Genomic DNA, 23,944 nt, shown 5'->3' on the forward strand with positions numbered 1-23,944 from the left:
TCTAAAGGACTACGACATAATTCATTAAGTTTTTGTGTCCCGATAACCTCATCTTCGCGCGTTGATGCTTTTCGGCGTAGTTAGCATAGCTTGTTAGCTAGCTAGCCGCTAACGAAAAGAGGCACATGACTCATCGCCAAGCAGAGATCAAGTGCGGATTTGTTGAGATTGGCGTTTGAAAATGTGTGAAAGAACGACACCCAAGTATAAAGAGGAACTTTGTGGAATAAAAGAAGAGAACGAGCAAAATCTTCCACTGCTGGGCGAAGGTTGGAAGCAGCCTCGTGTTGTGCTACACAAAGCAGGTTTGTCCACGTCTTACTCTCATTTGCTTTGTCAAGAACGACTTTCTATCGTTAAAAATATGCATCACAACAGGTTGTTTGGCGAAATCGTCCAAAATTATTGCCGCTTTATTTTTCAATTTTACCTTTTGCTTGCAGGTCTGCTGAACATTTGTTGATGCCAAATAAAATCAGTGCAGGAAATAAATGCCGAAGAAAAACCATTAGTGGGGGTAAACTCCATGTTTTTTCCCAGTATCAAATTTGAACTGATTATTTAACATTTTACATTTTCTGGTTTTTATATCTTGTTCAAGCAATTCTTTACGGAAGGAATTCTGCCTGACTCTAAAAAATGTGCACACTGCGGTGAAAACATCAATTTTAGTGGATAAAACACAAAATATTAAGTTTTCTTTTTAAAAATGAAGTACGTATCAGTCTTTTTTATTTATGAACTTTGTACTGGCTTGGTCGGGCTCGGTCAATGAACCTCCGGTGGCTCTGCACTGTTTTGTGCATATGTGCGGAGTTTTACCCCATCCAAACATTTAAAATACATGGAATGCATCCATCCAGGGTTGCACGGATCTCATCGGTGAACAAGCGCATGCTGCAAGAAATGCATCTGCATCTTTGGCTTACTATGGGCTTAAAAAGGGAGTACGTCACAAACCCCTTTTCCACCAACAAGTCCAGGAACATTTAGTTCCTGGTAATAAAGTTCCTGTGGCCCAGGTGGTTTGCATCTCGACTGCAACTCGTAGTTCCTGATAATTTATCCAAATGACATTGATGATGTATCAGTGGGATGTCTTGTGTTACTTTGTTACTCATTACTGACACCCTATGGCTGTTATACATCATTGCGGTTACAAAATAATTCAGGGAACTCTTATAATATTATGGTGTATCTTAGTCTAATTTGAATATGTATTGGATAACTTTCATATAAACAGTCATTATTCAAATATGTCAACATGAAAGTCAGAGTGAAAGTGTTGTTGCTTAATGCTTATGTGTAGGGATTTTGTCTCTTCAAACATAATTTTGTTTTAAATTTGATTTAGAAACAGAAATTTTATTTAAAAAAAAGTAAAAAGGGGAATGTTGGAACGTACTAGCAGGCTAAAAGTCATTTTGGAGAAAAAACCCCAAAAACAAACGTAAATCATGCAATAAATAGCGACTATGATGCCTTTAATTCTTTTTGGTATCCAGATTATAATGGAAGCAAAAAGTACCCACGATGAAACTATCTCTAAATGCAAAATGAAATAATTGTAAACATATTTCACTTGAAGGATTCCTATTTTATCAATGACATTATGTTGCGATGGCCCCCAGTGGTCTGCATCAATATGTTAGGGTCCCACAACAGGTGTTCCATCAGACGCACACAATAGCCTGTGTGTGCTAACTTCAGCTCGCTTCCAGAAACGTCTGTGACTTTGTCAGGAATGAAATCGGGCATCAGCCGCAACGTGCTTCCTTTTTAAATGCTCGTTTATCACAGTTGTGCTGCTCGGAAAGGGAGGTTTACATCGTAGGACGTAATTTTGTAAAATGCCCCAATGGTCTGGTCCAAATCGGGGTCGCACACATTGTTCCGTGTGCGGCAGGCACCAGTCAAGGTAGCACGGGAGAAACAATATCAGACAAAGTCGCCGCATGAGGTTTGACTTGACCAAACCAAATTTGTCTTTTTGTGTCCGACAGACGTCAGTGAAAACGATGTCCGTTCTGTGAAAGAGGAGCCAGACTTGACTCACATCAAAAAGGAGGAGGAGGAGAGAGATAAGTCACCAGTGAACGGTGTACCTATCAAGACTGAAGATGAAAACAAGGATAAGAGTGAGGACAACAGAGGGGCGGAGCCACCAAGCAGCCGCTTAAGTCATCACATGACAACAGAAGGTGATGAAGACCATTGGGGGCCATCACAAGCACATAATGAGGACACATTATCAGACGCTCATCGCAATGATGATACCTATGATGATGGGCAAACTAAAGGTGAAAGGGCATGTCACACTGACTCATTAACTTCAAAGTTGTCTTTAAAAGGGCACAAAAAACACACAGTGGAGAAAAACCTTTTTCCTGCTCAGTTTGTGGCAAAAGCTTCCTGCATAAGTCAACTTTAACAAATCACACAAGAACACACAGGGGTGAAAAACCTTTTTCCTGCTCAGTTTGTGGAAAATGCTTCTCCCAAAAGCGAAATTTAAAAGAACACACAAGAACACACACTGGAGAAAAACCTTTTTCCTGCTCAGTTTGTGGCAAAAGCTTCCTGCATAAGTCAACTTTAACAAATCACACAAGAACACACAGGAGTGAAAAACCTTTTTCCTGCTCAGTTTGTGGCAAGAGTTTCTCTCAAAAGCCGGATTTAACAAAACATAGAAGAATACACAGTGGTGAAAAACCCTTTTCCTGCTCAGTTTGTGGCAGAAACTTCTCTGATAAGTCAAATTTAACAAAACATAGAAGAATACACAGTGGAGAAAAACCTTTTTTTTGTTCAGTTTGTAGGAAAGGTTTCTCTCAAAAGTCAGGATTAACAGAACACACAAGAATACATGCTGCAGAAAAACCCTTTTCCTGCTCAGTTTGTGGGAAGAGTTTCTATCGTAAGTCGCATTTAACGAGACACACAAGAACACACAGTGGAGATAAGCCATTCAGTTGCAGCGTTTGTGCGAAAAAATTCTTTTCTAAAAACGGTGCTGCGAGACACAATTGTGCTGGTGAGAAAAGCAGCGATCCTTGAAGCTTAAAAAAAAAACTGATGAAACTGACTCTTTGTGGTAAGATGTAAATGTGATTTTGAGTGAAATATGATCAATTTAATTTTGAAAAGCTTTTTTATTGACACAAAGCCAATGTGATCATTGCCAGAAGAAGCATTGTGTCTGAGTGATGATGATTTGTTTTGGTGTTTACATCAAACATGTAAATAAAAATAATTGCCTTTGCTTGGAACAACATTTTTTAACATTATGCTTTTCAGTTGTCTTTTTAATCGTACCTAATGGAAAAGGTGTGAGAAGAAACGGTGCTTATGAAATCGGTGCCTTCCACAATCATCAATAAAATCACTTGTTCCACTTGCTCAACTGGCCTTCGTTACGCTGTGAAAAGGTGAAAAACTGAACTAGAAGTTGAACGAGAAAGAGAAACGCAAATCGTCTCAGTTTCTCTCAAAGGTTTTGTCAGGAGTTGGCAACTTGATGGCGACTGGAGTCAGCGCTGGTTTTCTCGTTGTGTTTGGCTGGCTCGTATATGAATGGTCCATTGAACAAAACTCAAACTCTTCAAATGTCCCCTCACATACATTTAATATTACGCTTTCTGAATAAATTTCTGACTTGCTAAATACACTTTCTAGGTTGAGCTCTATCAAGCGTTTGGGGTTTGTTGCTAAGCAGAATCTCACTTCGGAAAAAAAACTATAAATTTGTCAAATATACCAAATATATTTTTTCATGCTGTATTATATTTTTTATACATTGGATTATTTACATAGTGAAATAGGAAAATATTAAAATGTAAAATTGGAAACCACATACAGACTTAATTAAATTAATAACAAATGAAGAAACATTTTATGAATATTGAACTAATTGAGAAGAGTCCTGATCTTGAAATAAATATTAAATTATAAAAAATACAAAAAAATTCATTCAATTACCCGACCCCGGATGAGCGGCACAAAATGCCTGGAGGGATGGAATAATTTAAATTGCATCCAAATTCAAAAGAACAAATATGTTAAGAAATATTCAAGTGTGAAATAAAAAGGTTTAAATTGTTGATAATTTTACATATTAAAATAATTGAATAAATATTGTATTATTACATATACAAGCTTAAATATAAATTGAAATAAATGAAAAAAAAAGTCTTGTATTTTTAAATGGCCTAATTTAGATCTGGGAAGTAATTCTCTTTATGAAACTATGAAGGGACTGGAGCTCACAGAAGTGACCAGTCTTGGTTCTGAAGTTCCGATGTAACCAGAAACTGCCCTGAGAGAAAATAGGCCTGAGCATTGTTTATGGTGGGGGCAATTCTCTCGCCAGGTCAGTGACCTTCCAGGGTATGGAAGTAATTTAAGGTGCCTTCAGTGAAGTCCTACTTTGTCCTACTTGAATGAATCCACATCAAAATACCATCATTTATGACACCACGGCTGGACAAATAATATCCAGAAACACACTTACGCACCACTGAGTGAGTGTTGGACGATATAGCTTCTCTTGAAATGTCCGACTTGAAAATGTCCTTGCAAGTGTATCTGCAATTAAATCCACAGGACCTTTTCAAACTTGTCTTTATCTTCGGGTTCATCATAAACAAAGGTGTTGAATACAGTGAACCCCGCTACTTCGCGGTTCACCTTTCGCGGGTTCAGTGCTTCGCGGGTCTAAAAATAATTCGGGGCATTGTAGTTTCGCCGAGCGGCACGACGGGGCGCTGGAGCGGTTAGACGGCCGGCGTGCGCCGAAGAAGAGCGTGGGCGAAGAGGAGAGTGGACGAAGAAGAGCACCTTCCCCGGGCACGGGCGGTGTCAAGCGGCCCATAAGTTTAACCGAATGGAAGCTCCGCAGGAGACCGGCCGGCGTGCGTGGTAGTTAAGCCGAATAGGAGCACCTTCCGCCCGGGCAACGGCGGAGAGCGAGGCTGTCAGTTATGAATGAATGAATAAATAAATAAATAAATGAAGAATGCCACCTTTCATTTCACTGTCATGATCCGTGCCTGTCATGCCGCGTGTGTTTTTGTTTTTTCAACTGTGTGGGCGTTCCTCCAGCGATCATCTCGCGCCATGCCATCAGCTGCTGCGAGACGCGCTGATTACACTGACTATATTGTGATTATAATAAATATCTTTGTATCACCACCTTTTTTCCCGTGTCTGCGTTTGGAGAGTCCTGCTCAACCCTCCAGCTCTGCTGGAGGATCATAACATTCACAGGGCACACCGGACGGCGTACCAGCAGGTAAAAGTTGAAGTAATTAAATACAAAAAGAAGTAATTGAATAAATACAAAAATAATGGCTGGGGAATAAAAAAATAAGTTTTAATAATAATTTGTTTTTTTTTGTTATAACATGAATTTCACTCTCTCTCTCTCTCTACCCATATACATACATATATATATATATACATACATATATATATATATATATATATATATATATATATATATACATATATATATATATATATATATATATATATATACATATATACATATATATATATATATATATATATATATATATATATATATATATATATATATATAAATATATATATATATATTTTTTCTTTTAAAGTATTTTTGAAGGTGCGCCGCTACTTCGCGGATTTTCAGTTTTCGCGGGTGGTCTCGGTCCCCATAAACCGCGATAACCGAGGGTTCACTGTATAACATATTTGATTCAAAATCACATTTACATCTTATCACAAAGAGTCAATTCCTTCAGTTTTTTGTTGTCTTTTTTTAAGCTTCAAGGATCGCTGCAATTCTCACCAGCACAATTGTGTCTCTCAGCACCCTTTTTAGAAAAGAATTTTTTAGCACAAACGCTGCAACTGAATGGCTTGTCTCCAGTGTGTGTTGTTGTGTGGCTCGTTAAATGCGACTTACGATAGAAACTCTTTCCACAAACTGAGCAGGAAAAGGGTTTTTCGCCACCGTGCGTTCTTGCGTGCCTTGTTAATGTTGATTTTTGAGTGAAACTTTTCCTACAAACTGAGCAGGAAAAAGGTTTTTCTCCACTGTGCGTTCTTGTGTGGATTGTTATATCAAACCTTCGAGAGAAGCTTTTGCCACAAACTGAGCAAGAAAAAGGTTTTTCTCCACTGTGCGTTCTTGTGTGCCTTACTAAAGGAGACTTTCGAGAGAAGCATTTACCGCAAACTGAGCAGGAAAGAGTTTCTTCTCCACTGTGTGTTCTTGTGTGCCGTTTTAAAGACAACTTTGAAGTTGATGATTTCCCACACTGAGAACATACCCAATTGTCAGTGTGACATGCCCTTTCACCTTTGCCATGCCCATCATCATTATCACCATCATCATCGTCATGAGCGTCTGATAATGTGTCCTCATTATGTGCTTGTGATGGCCCCCAGTGGTCTTCATCACCTTCTGTTGTCACGTGACGACTTGAACTGCTGCTTGTAGGCTCCGCCCCTCTGTTGTCCTCACTCTCATCCTTGTTTTCATCTTCAGTCTTTATAGGGACAAAGTTCAGTGGTGACTTGTTGATCTCCTCCTCCTCCTCCTCCTCCTTTTTTATGTGAGTCAAGTCTGGCTCCTCTTTCACGGAACGGAGATCGTATTCACTGACGTCTGCAGGACACAAAAAGACAAATTTGGTTTGATCAAGTCCAAGCTCATGCGGCGACTTTGTCTTATATTGTTTCTACCGTGCTACCTTGACTTGTGCCTGCCGCATACGAAGCAATGCGTGCGACCCCTATTTAGAATTAGAATTAGAAATCCCTTTATTGTCATTGTACTCAAGTGTGCAACGAGATTAGAGAGCTCCCCTCTCCAGTGCAATACAACAATAATACAGACAAATATATAAATTGGATAAATAAGAGAGTGCAATGGAAAATAATACTGAATAGGGTATATAAAAAAACACATCACGATGCTGTTCTGCAAGGTAAGGGTGGTCTCGTGTGTGTGTGTGTGTGTGAGAGTTCAGAATAGAGATGGCTGTCTGAAAGTAACTGTTTCTCAGTCTATTGGTCCTCGATTTGATGCATCTGTAGCGCCTGCCAGAGGGCATCAGGTCGAACAGGTGTGAGTTTGGGTGGGTATTGTCTTTGACGATGTTGAGAGCCCTTCTGAGGCACCGGGCGGTGTAGATGTCCGACAGTGAGGGGAGAGGGCAGCCAATAATCCTTTGCGCTGTTTTGACTGTCCTCTGGAGCCTCACTCTGTCCGCCTCAGTGCAGCCGCTGTACCAGGTGGAGACACAGTAGGTCAGCAGGCTTTCGATGGACAAGTGGTCGAAGGTCAGCAACAGCTTCTTGTCCAGGTTGAATTTCCTGAGGACTCTCAGGAAGTGCAGACGCTGGTGGACCTTCTTTACCACTGCTGTGGTGTTGTGTGTCCAGGAGAGGTCATCGGAGCTCTGTACTCCCAGGAACTTGAACGTGTGGACCCTCTCCACACATTCGCCTCTGATGTAGAGGACGTGTGGCACAGTCTAATTCCTCCTAAAGTCGATGACAATCTCCTTTGTTTTTGAAATGTTAAGTTGCAGTCTGTTGTCCTCACACCAAGCCGTTAATCTCTGGACCTCCTCCCCGTAGGCTGCCTCGTCACCTTTCGAGATCAGACCGACCACTGTCATGTCGTCGGCAAATTTGACGATGGTATTATTACAGCGGGCCGGGCTGCATTCATAGGTGTAGAGGGCGTATAGGAGAGGACTCAGCACGCATCCTTGAGGGGAACCGGTGCTCAGCGTTCGGGTGGAGGACATGTAGGGGCCGAGTAACACAATCTGGGGTCTGTTGGTCAGAAAGTCCTTAATCCAGATGCGTGTGAGGGCAGGGAGACCGAGAATGTCCAGTTTGGAGATGAGGATGTCTGGTATTATCCTGTTGAATGTCGAGCTGTAGTCCACAAAGAGCATCCTTGCATAGCTCTGCTGTTGTTCCAGGTGGCCCAGCACACATGCAGAGCAGTGTCGATGGCGTCCTCAGTGGATCTGTTAGCCCGGTATGCAAACTGGTAGGGGTCCAGAGTGGGAGGAAGGCAGTCCCTGATGTGCTGGAGAACCAGCCTCTCGAAGCACTTCATGACGACTGGCGTGAGAGCAACAGGGCGGTCGTCATTCTGGTGGATTGTGGGTGACTTTTTGGGGCCAGGAATAATGGTGGAAGTTTTCAAGCAGGAGGGGATGACTGTTGAGCCAGGGAGCGGTTGAAGATCCTGCAAAAAACATGTGATAGTTGGTGGGCACATGCTCTGAGGAATTTGTCTGGTATTCCGTCGGGTCCAGTAGCTTTCCTGGGGTTAATAGCCAGGAGCGCACGCCTCACATCGTGTTCCTCTATGGTGAGTGAGGGGGAGTAGAGGCATGGAGTGCGGGAGTGTGACGGTTGGAGTGAGTCAAAGCGAGCAAAGAAGGGGTATAGCTCCTCCGCCAGCAACGTACTCAGGTCTACAGACGTTATGCTACTGGCTCGGCAGTTGGTGATGCTCCGTAGACCCTGCCACACCTCCTGTGGTCTGTTGCTGGCAAGGTGGGACTCCAGCCTCCCTTGTAGTCTGTTTTGGCTCGCTTAATGCCTTTTTTCAGGTCAGCACAGGCCACACTGTACATGTCTCTGTCACCTGACCTGAAGGCAGTGTCACGGGCCGTGAGGAGTGAGCGAACCTGGCTGGACATCCAGGGTTTCGTGTTCGGGAAAGTCCGAAGGGTCCTGTTTAGAAACTTCTCTGACAGTTCCGAAATATGAACTTGACAAACGTCTTCAACTTAACTTTTATTGCCGATTTTGTTAAAACATCTGCCACCATGTTGTCGGTTGGACAGTATTTCACACAGATTATCCTGTACCGCAGGCGTGGGCAAACTACGGCCCGGGGGCCACATGCGGCGTTTTGATCAGGCTCGCTGAACTTGAAAAAAAATTAAATGAATAAACCTTGTTCATGTTTTATTTTCAAAATACTGTGTTTTTTCAAAGACATATATATTGTTGTAATGCTTTTTTTCACTTTCATTTAAAATTAAATGTATTTTTTTTTCTCAGATGAGGTGAGGGTACCAAAACACTTTATCCATCTGCTCCTGGTCCGGCCCGTCTGTCAAATTTTTAGAACCCATTGTGGACCGCCAATCAAAAAGTTTTCCCACCCCTGCTGTAAAGGATCACAGGAACCTATCCCAGGTGTCTATGGGCGAAGGGCGCACAACTCCCTGAACTGGTCGCCAGCCAGGAACAAGGCAGACATAGACAGTGTCACTGAGTGAGAACCGAACCCACGATACCCGCACACAAATCAGGCGAATGTACCACTACACCATCAGTGACAATCCCAAATCTATTTTCCCATTATTAACAGTTGACGTAATAAAGTTATACTTTATGTCAAGTTTGCACCTTTGCCTTTTTATAGGCTTTTTCGACAGTGCCTTGATTGTCCGAAAAAACAATAGGTTGCTCTTTATTTTTTGCATGTGATGTTTTCTTTCTCCCAAGGGGACATTTCACATGGATTGAGCTGTTAAGTAACTAAAAAAGTAAAAGAAAAAAAATTATGAAGATTCTTTGGGAATATGCAAGAAAGAAATCTTTCAGATCAAAATTTCACGTTGTGGTTTGACAAATGTTGATAAATTATATTTTCGATGAGGTTTTTGTTTGTTGTTTATTCATTTAATTGTATACTCACTTCAATATTAAAGTATTTTTTCTTTCACAGTTTATTTTACCTCTTTCAGTATTTAATTCGATTTTCATGTAATTATTGAAGCTTGCTTATGTATTACTACAATATGTATCCAAATGTTTTTATATATTTATATATTTAAAGATAAAGATGTCCTTTATTAGTCCCACAATGGGGAAATTTGAGGTGTTACAGCAGCAAAGATATAGATCACACAGAGTCGGCGACGTAATGTAGCCGTTAATGGATAACATAAGCAGCAGACATTCATAAAAAGCATGCAAATATACACAGTATAAACGTATCTAAGTGTAAGGAAACACTCCTAATGCCTGTCCATTATACAGAGGGGGAAACATTGTAATGATAAAAAATACTGAATGATTGAAAATACTGCAATGATAACAATATTGCAATGATATATTTAATATTTTTAAATACCTTTGATTTCAATCTTGAATATTTGTCTTCATATTTGTTCATTTAAATATGTGTGGAATTATTTTATTTATTTTTTTAATTAATAATTAAAATTTGATTATTTTTTTATCTTTCAAAATTTGGAGCCTTTAATCTGTCCAATTTTTAGTTAATAATTCTATATTTATTTTTAATTTAATTAACTCTGTGAATGGTTGTGGATTTTAAATTGAAATTTTACACTATTTTATTATTTAAATGTTAGAGTGTTATTTATTTCAGTGTTTATTTAATTAGTTAAATATTTCATGTTTAATTTCAGTATTCATGAAACTATGGTAATTCACTTTTCCAATTCAGACAGCAGCAGCAACAAACGGCGTGATGCGGATAATCTCCTCCGTGGTGACAAATAAACGCTGACTCCAGTCGCCATCAAGTTGCCAACTCCTGACATTCCAAAACCTTTGAGACAAACTGAGACGATTTGCGTTTCTTTTTCTTGTTCATTTTATAGTTCAACTTCTAGTTATGTTTTTCACCTTTTCACAGAGCAATGAAGGCCAGTTGAGCAAGCGGAACAAGTGATTTTATTGATGATTGTGGAAGGCAACGATTTCATAAGCACCGTTTTTTCTCACACCTTTTCCATTAGGTACGATTAAAAAGACAACTAAAAATCATAACGTTAAAAAATGTTGTTCCAAGCAAAGGCAATTAACTTCATATACATGTTTGATGTAAACACACAAAAAAATTAATCATCACTCAGACACGTTGCTTCTTCTGGCAATGATCACATTGGCTTAGTGTCAGTAAAAAAGCTTTGCAAAATTAAATTTATCATATTTTATTCAAAATCACATTTACATCTTACCACAAAGAGTCGGTTCCTTCAGTTATTTTTTTGTCCTTTTTTTTAAGCTCCAAGGATTGCTGCAATTCTCGCCAGCACAATTGTGTCTCTCAGCACTCTGTTTAGTGGAGAATTTTTTAGCACAAACGCTGCAACTGAATGGCTTGTCTCCACTGTGTGTGCTTGTGTGGCTTCGTAAATGTGCCTTTCGAGAGAAACTCTTGGCACAAACTGAGCATGAAAAAGGTTTTTCTCCAGTGTGTGTTCTTGTGTGTATTTTTAAATCAGACTTTCGAGAGAAGCGTTTACCACAAACTGAGCAGGCAAAAGGTTTTTCCACACTATGTGTTCTTCTATGTTTTGTTAAAGTTGCCTTATCAGAGAAGCTTTTGCCACAAACCGAGCAGGAAAAAGGTTTTCCTTCACTATGTGTTCTTATATGTTCTCTTAAATGATACTTTCGAGAGAAGCATTTTCCACAAACTGAGCAGGAAAAGGGTTTTTCTCCACTGTGTGTTCTTTCGTGGCTTGTTAAATTAGACTTTTGAGAGAAACTTTTGCTACAAACAGAGCAGGAAAAAGGCTTTTCTCCACTGTGTGTTCTTCTATGTTTTGTTAAAGTTGAGTTATCAGAGAAGCTTTCGCCACAAACTGAGCAGGAAAAAGGTTTTCCTCCACGATGAGTTCTTCTATGTTCTGTTAAAATAGACTTTTGAGAGAAGCTTTTGCCACAAATTGAGCAAGAAAAGGGATTTTCTCCACTGTGTGTTCTTGTGTGACTTGTTAAAGCTGACTTAAAAGAGAAACTCTTGCCACAAACTGAGCAAGAAAGAGGTTTTTCTTTACCGTGGGTTCTTGTGTGCCATTTTAAAGAGAACTTTGAAGTTAATGATTTCCCACAGTGAGAACATACCCAACAGTCAGTGTGACATGCCCTTTCACCTTTGGCTTGCCCATTTTCATCATCATCACCATCATCATCATGAACGTCTGATAATGTGTCCTCATTATGTGCTTGTGATGGCCCCCAGTGGTCTTCATCAACCTCTGTTGTCACGTGATGACTTGAGCTGCTTCTTGGAGGCTCCGCCCCTCTTTTGTCCTCACCCTCACCCTTGTTTTCATCTTCAGTCTTTATAGGGAAAACGTTCAGTGGTGACTTGTTTATCTCCTCCTCGTCCTCCTCCTCCTTTGTGATCTGAGTCAAGTCTGGCTCCTCTTTCACAGAACGGAGATCGTTTTCACAGACGTCTGCAGGACACAAAAAGACAAACACAAATTTTGTTTGGTCAAGTCAAAGCTCATGCGGCGACTTTGTCTTATATTGTTTCCACCGTGCTACCTTGACTTATTCCTGCCGCACACGGTGCAATGTGTGCGACCCCGATTTGGTCCAGACCATGGGGGCATTTCACAAAATTACGTCCTACAATGTAAACCTCCCTTTCCTAGCAGCACAACAGTGATAAACGAGCATTTAAAAAGGAAGCACGTTGCGGCTGAGGCCCGATTTCATTCCTGACATAGTCACAGACGTTTCTGGAAGCGAGCTGAAGTTAGCACACACAGGCTATTGTGTGCGTCTGATGGAACACCTGTTGTGGGACCCTAACTGATTGATGGGGGCCACTGCAACATAATGTCATTGATAGAATAGAAATCCTTCAAGTGAAATATGTTTACAAGTATTTATTTTTGCATTCAGAGATAGTTTCATCGTGGGTACTTACTGTATTTTCATGACCATAAGGCGCACTTCAAAGTCCTAAATCTTCCCCAAAACAAACGAGACGCCTTGTAATGTGACACGCCAATTATATGGACTGAGAAACTCTCTCGACCATGGGCTTGTTCCCCTTGAGGTATTTCAGAGTGCATGTTAGCACACCCTGCCGGCCAAAATCTGAGACATCTTTGCTTCAAATTGACTGTGACATATATATTATATGAATACGGTGTTTGGAGATGGTGCAGGAGAAAGCTGGACAAAATGGCAGCTGTCCACGATGTTGTAGTCTGTCTTATCATTCATGTTATTGCAAGCAAGATACATCACAGGTTTAGACAACAGACTGCAAAAAAATAAATGAAAACACACTGCCCAAAGCACACCACTCACATTTCTCTAACCAGCCATCTGATTGGCTGAGGCTCCCGGAATGCATCAGTACTGTTTTTGTGTTGTTTTTATTTCTTATAGGGATATGAATGGCATGAGAGATACATGTTTTGTGATAATTTTATTTCTTTGTTTCATTGTTTGCTTGTAAGCTGTTCAGAGATATTTTTGGTTTTGATTTAAAACCATGACTCTATGGTGTGGTGACCAGTGAAATCCCTCCCCTGACAATCTCAACAAATCCGCACTTGATCTCTGTGCTTCTATTTGTTGGACGAGACGAATGAAAGATCGCGTCGTTTTTTAAAGTAGCGCTGAACGGATCCGCTGCTTGAAAACGGCAGTCTGTTCGGCAGCAAAGCGGAAGAACAGGACACACCCCGCTGTGATATGATTGGCTGCTGGCCGTGTGGGGCACTGTCATCAACTCACCAACAGATGTCACCATTTGCGATGCAAATCATTGTTATCTTCTTCTAAACATCGGAAAAACTTAAGATTTAAACCGTATGCAAATGAACAAACATTTTAGTTCCCAAACATGAACTTGACAGATTAATTAAACTTAACTTTTGTTTCTGGTTTTGTTGAAACATCTGCCACCATGTTGTCGGTTGGACAGTATTCCAAATGTCATGCCATGTCATTATCCACACCGCTTATCCTGTCCTGGGTCGCGGGAGGGTGCCGGAGCTGACGTGATAAAGTGTTTCTTAATGTCAACATATTTGCACCTTTGCCTTTTTACAGGCTTTTTCGCCAGTGCTATGGTGCCTTGATTGTCCTCAAAAACAATTAGTCGCTCTTTATTTTTTGCATGAGATATTTTTTTATCTCCCGAGGGGATATTTCACGTGGATTGAGCTCTTAAGTAACTAAAAAAGTAAAAGAAAAAAATGATTAAGGCTCTTTAAGAATATGAATACGCAAGAAAGAAATTTCTCAGATCAACATTTCACATTGTCGTTTGTCAAATGTTGATAAATTGTATTTTTCATTAGGGATTTGTCTGTTGTTTTTCATTTATTTGCACGTCACTATTTCAGTATTTTTTTCTTTTACTATTCTTTACCTCTATCAGTATTTAATTCGATTTTCATGGAATTATTTAAGCTTGCTTATGTAATACTACAATATTTATTCAATTTTTTTAATCCATAAAAATTATTTCAATATTTTTTTAATTATTTTTATTTAAATCTTGAATATTTGTCAACATATTTGTTCATTTAAATGTGTGCAATTATTTTATTTATTTATTGCATTAATTAATACTTAGAATTTCATTCATTATTTTTTATCTTTCAAAATTCATTAAATATTTATTAAATGTTTCTATATTTATTATGAATTTAATTAACTCAGTATGTGGTTGTGAATTTTAAATTGAAATATGTTGCTGTTTTATTATGTAAATGTTAGAGTGTTAAAAAATATTTCTGTGTTTTTTTAGGTACTTAAATATTTAATTATTCGTTTCAGTATTCATTAAATTACGGCGATTCACTCTTGCAATTCAGACGCGCAGCAACAAACTGCGTAATGCGGATCCTCTCCTCCGTCGTGACAGAAAAAAAGAAGCGGGAAGATTTACGAAAGCAGGAACGGACCGTGTAACAGCAGAGCGATAAAAACACTGTGTTCAGGAGGCGCACACGATATTTGTGCCTTTCTTCATTTTTACTTTGTTTATTAATGTACATTGTTTGCATTGGCCTCAAGGACTCATTCGGCGTGTATGTATTTGTAGTTTTCACTGTGTCACGTGATTTCCTAAAGCCATCAAAGAAAGAGAAATAAAAAAAGAAAATCTCGACATCAGTCTGAATCGTGGCCTTTTCGCTGGACCGGTGTAGCTACACTCTTGACATTCCAAAATCTTTGAGAGAAACTGAGACTACTTGCATTTATCTTTCTTGTTCTATTTAAAGTTCAACTTCTAGTTCAGTTTTTCACCTTTTCACAGCGTAATGAAGGCCAGTTGAGCAAGTGGAACAAGTGATTTTATTGATGATTGTGGAAGGCAACGATTTCATAAGCACCGTTTCTTCTCACACCTTTTCCATTAAGTACGATTAAAAAGACAACTGAAAAGCATAATGTTAACAAATGTTGTTCCAGGCAAAGGCAATTAATTTTATTTATAATGTTTGATATAAAGCCACTGATGGTGTAGTGGTACACTCGCCCGAGTTGTATGCAGGCAGCGTGGGTTCAGTTCCCACTCAGTGACGGTGTCTATGTCTGCCCTGTGACTGGCTGGTGACCAGTTCAGGGTGTAGTGCGCCTTTCGCTCGGAGCCAGCTGGGATAGGCTCCCGCACCCTCCCGCGACCCTTTTCAGGATAAGCGGTGTGGAAAAGGACATGACATGTTTGATATAAAAACAAAAAAAAATCATCATCACTCAGACACAATGGTTCTTCTGGCAATGATCACATTGGCTTAGTGTCAATAAAAAAGCTTTGAAAATTTCAATTTATTATATTTTATTCAAAATCACATCTTACCACAAAGAGTCGGTTCCTTCAGTTTTTTTGTCCTTTTTTTAAGCTTCAGATCGCTGCAATTCTCACCAGCACAATCGTGTTTCTCAGCACTCTGTTTAGTGGCAAATTTCTTAGCACAAACGCTGCAACTGAATGTCTTGTCTCCACTGTGCGTTCTTGTGTGGATTCGTAAATTTGACTTTACAGAGAAAGATTTACCGCAAACCGAGCAGGAAAAAAGGTTTTTCTCCACTGTGTGTTCTTGCGTGCCTTGTTAAATGAGAATTTTGGGAGAAGCTTTTACCACAAACTGAACAGGAAAAAGGTTTTTCTCCATTGTGTGTTCTTGTGTGGCTTGTTAACGTTGAGTTTTGAGAGAACTCTTTCCACAAACTGAGCAAGAAAAAGGGTTTTCTCCAGTGTGTTTTCTTGTGTGGATTCGTAAATGTGACTTTCCAGAGAAGTTTTTACCACAAACTGAGCAGGAAAAAGGTTTTTCTCCAGTGTGCTTTCTTGTGTGGCTTGTCAAACATGACATATCAGAGAAGCTTTTGCCACAAACTGAGCATGAAAAAGGTTTTTCAACACAGTGTGTTTTTGTGTGAATTTGTAAATTAGCCTTTCTAGAGAAGTATCTTCCACAAACCAAGCAGGAAAAAGGTTTTTCTCCACTGTGTGTTCTTGTGTGGTTTGTTAAATGCGACTTTTGAGAGAAACTCTTGCCACAAACTGAGCAAGAAAAAGGTTTTTCTCCAGTGTGTGTTCTTGTGTGCGTTTTTAAACTTGACTTTTGAGAGAAACTCTTGCCACAAACTGAGCAGGAAAATGTTTTTTCTCCACTGTGTGTTTTTTTGTGCAGTTTTAAAGACAACTTTGAAGATAATGAGTCAGTGTGACATGCCCTCTCACCTTTAGTTTGCTCATTATCATCATCATCGTCACGAGCGCCTGATAATGTGTCCTCATTTTGTGCTTGTGATGGCCCCCAGTGGTCTTCATCACCTTCTGTTGTCACGTGATGACTTGAGCTGCTGCTTGGAGGCTCCGCCCCTCTGTTGTTCTCACTCTCATCCTTGTTTTCATCTTCAGTCTTTATAGGGACAACGTTCACTGGTGACTTGTTGATCTCCTCCTCCTCCTCCTCCTTTTTGATGTGAGTCAAGTCTGGCTCCTCTTTCACAGAACAGAGATCATTTTGTCTGACGTCTGCAGGACACAAAAAGACAAATTTGGTTTGGTCAAGTCAAAGCTCAGGCGGTGACTTTGTCTTATATTGTTTCTACCGTGTTACCTTGACTTGTGCCTGCCGCATACAGAGCAATGTGTGCGACCCCGATTTGGACCGGACCATGGGGGCATTTCACAAAATTACGTCCTACGATGTAAACCTCCTTTTAGCAGCACAACAGTGATAAACGAGCATTTAAAAAGGAAGCACGTTGCGGCTGATGCCCGATTTAATTCCTGAATTAGTCACAGACGTTTCTGGAAGCGAGCTGAAGTTAGCACACACAGGCTATTGTGTGCGTCTGATGGAACACCTGTTGTGGGACCCTAACTTATTAATGGGGGCCACCGCAACATAATGTCATTGATAGAATAGGAATCCTTCAAGTGAAATATGTTTACAAGTATTTCTTTTTGCATTTAGAGAAAGCTTCATCGTGGGTATTTTTGCTTCCATTATAATCTGGATCCCTAAAAGAATTAAAGGGGCCCTGGCATCAGAGTCGCTATTTATTGCATGATTTACGTTTGTTTTTTTTTTTTTTGCCCAAAATGACATTTAGCCTGCGAGTACGTTCCGACATTACCCTTTTTATTTTTTATAAAATTTCTGTTTTTAAATAAAATTTAAAACATTATGTTTGAAGAGTCAAAATCCCTACACATAAGCATTAAGCAACAACACTTTCACTCTGACTTTCATGTTGACATATTTGAATAATGACTGTATATTTTAAAGTTATCCAATATGTATTCAAATTCGACTAAGATACACCATAATATTTTAAGAGTTCACTGAATTATTTTGGAACTGCAATGATGCTTAACAGCCATAGGGTGTCAGTAATGAGTAACAAAGTAACACAACATTGTCATTTGCATAAATTACCAGGAACTATGAGTTGCGGGGGAGATGCAAACCACCTGGGCCACAGGAACTTTATGACCAGGAACTAAATGTTCCTGGCCTTGTTGGTAGAAAAGGGGGTTGTGGCGTACTCCCTTTTTAAGCCCATAGTAAGCCAAAGATGGAGATGCATTCCTTGCAGCATGCGCTTGTTCACTGATGAGATCCGTGCAACCCTGGATGGATGCATTAAATGTATTTTAAATGTTTGGATGGGGTGAAACTACGCACATGTGCACAAAACAGTGCAGATCCACCGGAGGTTCATTGACTCTCACCCGACGAAGCCAGTACAAAGTTAATAAATAAATAAGACCATTACGTGCTTGATTTTTTTTTAAAACTTAATATTTTGTGTTTTATCCACTAAAATTGATCAACCGCCATTGATGTTTTCGCCGCAGTGTGCATATTATTGAGAGTCAAGCAGAATTACTTCCGGAAGGAATTGCTTGAACAAGATATAAATACCAGAAAATGTAAAATTTTAAATAATCAGTTCAAATTTTATGAAAAAAAAAAAAAAACATGGAGTTCACCCCCCCCCCATTGGTTATTCTTTGGCATATATTTTCTGCACTGATTTCATTTGGCAAAAACAAATGTTCAGCAGACCTGCAAGTAAAAGGCAATATTTAAAAATAAAGCGGCAATAACCTTGGACGCATTTCCCCAAACAACTTAATGTTGTGATGCATATTTTTAACGATAGAAAGTCGTTCTTGACAAAGCAAATGAGAGTAAGACGTCTACAAACCTGCTTTGTGTGGCACAACACGAAGCTGCTTCCTAACTTCGCCCAGCAGTTGAAGATGATGCTCGTTCTCTTCTTTTATTCCACAAAGTTCCTCTTTGTACTTGGGTGTCATTCTTTCACACATATTCAAATGATAATTCCCAAAAATCCGCACTTGATCTCTGCTTGGCGATGAGTCATGTGCCTCTTTTTGTTAGCGGCTAGCAAGCTAACAAGCTAAGCTAACTACGCCGAAAAGCATCAACGCGCGAAGAGAAGGTTATCGGGACACAAAGACTTAATGAATTATGTCGTAGTCCTTTAGCGTATCACTGGACATCCTTTGAGAAAATTACAGTCAGTTCCACACTAAATCAGAAGAATTTAGCGGTGGGTGTTTTTGTTCCGGTGTGGACGGGTCGGTGGATGTGGTCGAGGTCCTTCGGAAGCTGCGCGCTTGCTTATGACGTCATGCTTTAAGCGCGTATTTTCCAAATATATTTATTTGCCTCAGTGGGTTTTTTTTACACCTGGCTGTTCTATTTTAATATTTATTTTATATAATATTTTAATTCGGTTGATTAAAAAAATTAACAAAATAACTAAATTAACGCCACATTGGCGAGTCATCTCTCGCGTCACTTCCGCCTATGCCCGGAGAAGCCGCTGCTGGAACAGCAGTGGGACGTTTACGTTTCTCCGACCGAACTTGCAACAATGCTGTGGTTCACTCGGGCTGCAAGATTGTATGAATATAATGTCGGCATATACTCGCAGTGCCTCTCAATTATTTCACGCCCGCCCCTACCAAGAAGAGAAAGATTCGCGCCCTTCACCACCATTTTTTTTCTGTCTTTGTATATTGATGTTAGATTGTCAATAAAATATCCCTTAACTAACCTAAATTGCTAAGAAATATAATTTTGAGAACTATTATAGTGAGGATCTCGAAACTCAGTACTCTGTTGTGCAAATATTGATGAGATGACAAATATTTGTCATGTTATTGTTGGAGTTGGGTCACCGTGGAAATAAGAAGTAGTTAGTAAATCAACCTTTAAAAGCCAAACTTACTCCAATGCGTGTTCGTTTTTTGTGCTCAAGAAGAAAAGGGTAAAAAAAAAGACTCAACAACTGATTAGAGTTCCGATATTTAGTTTCTTCAATTTCTGGAGTTCAGGAAATAATACTAAGACAGATATCTGGGCGTCTTTTTCTTAATCTCACGAGAAAACTGCACTCGGGCGAGCACAGTCGAAAAATGCGCGCCATCTTTCAGCCCAGCTTCAGTTTTTATAGGAGTTTTATATGTCAAAGGTAATGTAGGTTGAATCGGTCGTCCTCGCTCCCTCCCACGGTACGGGTCCACGTCCAAGGGAAGGTCCTCCCCAGGTTAGTCATCGTCTGGATAGTTGATTCCTGTCTGGTCCCCAAGACTGGCACGCCAAGGCTGGCCTTCTCCGGCGGGCAGTCCCTCCGTCTCTCTCTCCGCTGGCATTCTTTTGTAATCTTGTCGGTGTGTGCGCGTGTATGTGCACGTGTATGTGCAGGTGTATGTATATGTCTGTGTGTGTGTGTATGCGTATGTGCATGAGCTCCGATCTCCAATTGTTCTGTCTTTCGGAATGTGTTTTTCTTTTGATAGCGTCTGTGTGAGTCCTCCAGTGCCCAATTTGGTATATTTCCCTCTACAGCCCATGTGGAGAATGTGCTTCGTCGTATTTGTCCATGAAGTGCTGTGAATGTGAGGGCAGCTCATGGAAATGCTATGTGTAGAGGTTATTTTAGATTCCATTAGTTTCTTCTTATTTTCGTTGTTCAACCTCTTCGTTTGGTGGCGAATAAAAACAACTTTTTACGCGTGAACAAACACTGATGGTCGAAGCACGGCAAAAAGACCGTGTTGCTCCTTCGCCATCATCTTTATTTCTTCTTCAACCAAAAAACACTTTCCTCTTCGTGCATTACAGTAAATAAAGAATTGCGCCCTCTAACGTTGACACATTTCACTCCACAAATCAAAATAATTACAAAAGACAAAGAAATGTATAATTTCTTCTCACAAACATACAAATGGCAAAAAACAAATATTTGCAATCATTATCCATAAAAATATAAACATTTGTGAAATGGTGCTAACAACTCATATTCAGAGACACAAAAGACAAGGGCCCGGAAACCCTCAGTGTTGAGAGAACACTATATCGGCAAAGGTAGGCCCCGCATTGTCTCCCTATACATTGATGACGGCGCTGAAGAAAGCGGACACAGAGACTGTGACTGAATAAGTCATCAGAGCTGAACAGAATATCATTATATTATATGGCGAGCGAAGGGTTGATGATGGCAATGATTATGAGAGGGCTACGGGAAAAATATAAGCCTTTCACGTTAATGGTGACGCACGGCTCAACGGACGTTTCGCTGGGGGAGTTCAAGGCCAAATTACGGAACTTCGAGGCAGCGGAAGACACAGGATCGCTCGCCGAGGAGGCGGGAGAGAGAGTGATGAAAGCACGGGCGGCGCAAAAGAAGAAAAGCGGACCGCCGACGGGGCTGGCGTGTTGGCGATGCGGCGAAAAGGGTCACCGTAAAGATGACTGCTCAAAGACTATTTGGTGTAGTTTCTGTAAACACACGGGACACGCGGACAAAGCATGCCGGAAGAAGCGCGGACAAAGCGCTCGGTACGCGTGCGTCCAAAAAGGTGGAGACGATGACGCCGGTGGCAGCCATGAAATGCAACATGATGACGCCAGGAGCGCAACCGGAGGTGAGGATTACTTCTTCAGGATGGAGACTGAGAATACCAACTGGACAGCACAGCAATTTCAACAAAAGGTATTGATTGTGGACACAGGTGCATCGTCCCACTTTATGAATGACAAAAGATGGTTTAAGAACTTTGTGAGCAATTTCAGGCCGGAGAAACACAGCATGGGGCTCGCAGATGGGAAACGTGTTTTTGGGCTGGCACAAGGCAAGGGAGATGCACAGGTATGTTTAATCGACAGTAAGGGGCGTCGGTGTAAAGTCGCGTTAAAGAACGCCCTATACATCCCATCCTTCCCTCAAGAACTGTTTTCTGTGAAGTCAGCTACGGCTAACGGTGCCGAAGTGTTCTTCAAGGAAGGTGAAGACGTTCTTACGGCACCTGATGGGACAACATTTGACATTTATGTGCAGAACAGAATGTACTACTTGAAAACAGCGTGTGATGAAAACGATGTGTGTAAAGTCAGCCATGATATTCAGACATGGCACGAGATAATGGGGCACTGCAACTATGAGGATATATTGAAATTGCAGAATGTAACAGTAGGCATGCACATTAGTGGTGCGAAACACAAGCCTGATAAAGAATGTGATGTATGCATAAAAGGGAAGTTCGCCCAAACGAGAAACCGAACTCCAACTGACAAGGTAAAGACACCGCCAGAACTGGTGAACACAGATTTAGCTGGTCCGATAAGCAACAAATCCATTGATGGTTTTAAGTATGTGCAATCTTTTTGTTACGATCCGTGCTTTGTTTACCTGCTTTCAGCGAGTGGGCGTTTCCCCTCGGCGCGCGCCGTACCAGCTGGGAGAAACGCTCGGACGAGCCCCGCAGCTGATTCCGATCACGCCACTAATTACGGGACTACTTAAACCGCCGCCGGGAAACAACCGGCGTCAGATTATTATCCTGCGACACTCATGCTCATGGTTCACGTTTTGATTCTGCCCTTCTTGCTCCGTGTGTTGTTTGTTCGTTTGATCCTCAGCCTCAGCTATTCGCCGGCTCGCTTTCTGTTTGCATTTTCGCTCATTGGACTTTGCTTTCCCTTTCGCGGTAAGCCATTCTCGTTTATGTATTTTCCTTGCCTTGCAAGCGCTTTAAGTTTAGTGTTCGTTTTTCTTTCCTGGTGCGGCTGCGCCCACCAGCGCTTTTCGTTGTCTGTTTTCGTCTCGCGTGTAAGTTACGAGATCTGCCTCTATTTAGCTCCCCTGCAGATTCATGCAGTAGGTTCTGTGTGGATTAATTGCTTGCTGCCGGACACAATAAACATCTTGTCGAAACCTCCTTTCCTGGTCAGCGTTTTTAGAGTCCACCAAACGCTGTCGGCTGCGGCCGAACAGCACCCTTGTCACTTTTACAGATGTGTATACAGGGGCTGTATTTGTTTATTTTTTGAAAGCAAAGAGTGATGCTCTTCAAGCTACAGAGAAGTTCTTATCTGATGTAGCACCTTATGGCACTGTGAAGTGCATACGGTCAGACAATGGAACAGAGTTCACAAACGGAGACTTTAAGACACTGCTACGAAAGAATAAGATTAGACATGAAACCTCCTGCCCTTATTCCCCACACCAGAATGGCGTAGCAGAGAGGGAATGGCGTACTCTCTTTGAGATGGCCAGATGTAAGCTTATTGACTGCAACTTACCAAAGAGCCTGTGGCACAATGCTGTTCAGGAGGCGGCATATACAAGAAATAGGTGTTTTAATAAGCATACTGGCACCACACCATACACAGCACTGACAGGGAAAATGTGTAACTTATCTAGGATGCACAAATTCGGGTCAATATGCTATGCCTATCAACAAGACCGGGGTAAACTAGACTCTAGATGCGAAAAAGGACATTTTGTGGGGCACGACAAAGGCAGTCCAGCCTTTCTAGTTTATTATCCCAGCGACAGAAAAGTACAAAAGCATAGACTGGTAAAGTTTGTCACCAGGACAACATGTGAAGACGAAACGCAGACTTATGAGTTAGAACTGGAACCTAGAGTGAGTTGTGAAGTCAAAGACACCACACAATCAAGTGTGAGCACAGACATACAAACTGGTGGTTCAAAACTACCGAAGGACGATGATGACAAGCACCCTAAAGGGACACCACAGGTCCCAAGCAGTGGGAGATATCCTACTCGAGAGCATAGACCACCGGGTTATCTAAAAGATTATAGTCAAGACAGCAGTGAGGAGGAGGACAGTACACTCGTGAGTATAGACTACTGCTACAGAGTAATGTGTAATATTCCCCAAAACTTTAAAGAGGCCATGACATCAACTGAGTCAGAAAGATGAAAGAAAGCAATGGATGAGGAGATGAAGTCCTTAGAGGACATCCAAACTTTTACTTTGACTAAATTGCCAGAAGGCCGGGAGACAGTGGGAGGAAAGTGGGTCTATTCAATCAAGGAAAACAGTGATGGACGTGAGATGTACAAGGCCAGGTTTGTGGCTAAGGGATATAGCCAGAGAGCAGGAATAGACTATGGCGAAACATTCTCACCGACAGCAAATCTGACTAGTGTACGGGTAGTAATGCAAAAGGCTGCCCAGGATGACTTAATCTTACACCAAATGGACGTAAAAACAGCATATTTGCACGCACCCATTGATAGAGAAATCTACATGGAACAACCTGAGGGTTATGAGAAAGGAAGAGATGGGCTAGTGTGTAAGCTGGAGAAGTCC

The 23,944-nt window shown here is 40.8% G+C and overlaps 1 protein-coding gene across 1 annotated transcript in view; it reads right to left on the reverse strand.

The window, feature by feature from the left end:
* Positions 1-10,922: 10,922 nt before the first annotated feature.
* LOC148342334 (uncharacterized) overlaps positions 10,923-23,944 on the reverse strand; it is a 32,802-nt gene continuing 19,780 nt past the window's right edge. The window contains exons 10-12 of the mRNA XM_088288141.1: positions 22,012-22,087; positions 21,114-21,287; positions 10,923-12,248 (exon numbers count right to left, since the gene is read on the reverse strand). Of these exons, the coding sequence (XP_088144267.1) occupies positions 11,041-12,248; positions 21,114-21,287; positions 22,012-22,087 (1,458 nt within the window). The 3' untranslated portion in view covers positions 10,923-11,040. The remainder of the gene's footprint in view (positions 12,249-21,113; positions 21,288-22,011; positions 22,088-23,944) is intronic.

The sequence above is a fragment of the Idiotropiscis lumnitzeri genome, chromosome 2, assembly GCF_059441095.1.
Source record: "Idiotropiscis lumnitzeri isolate Australia: NSW breed Sydney's pygmy pipehorse chromosome 2, RoL_Ilum_1.0, whole genome shotgun sequence".
NCBI lineage: Eukaryota > Metazoa > Chordata > Actinopteri > Syngnathiformes > Syngnathidae > Idiotropiscis > Idiotropiscis lumnitzeri.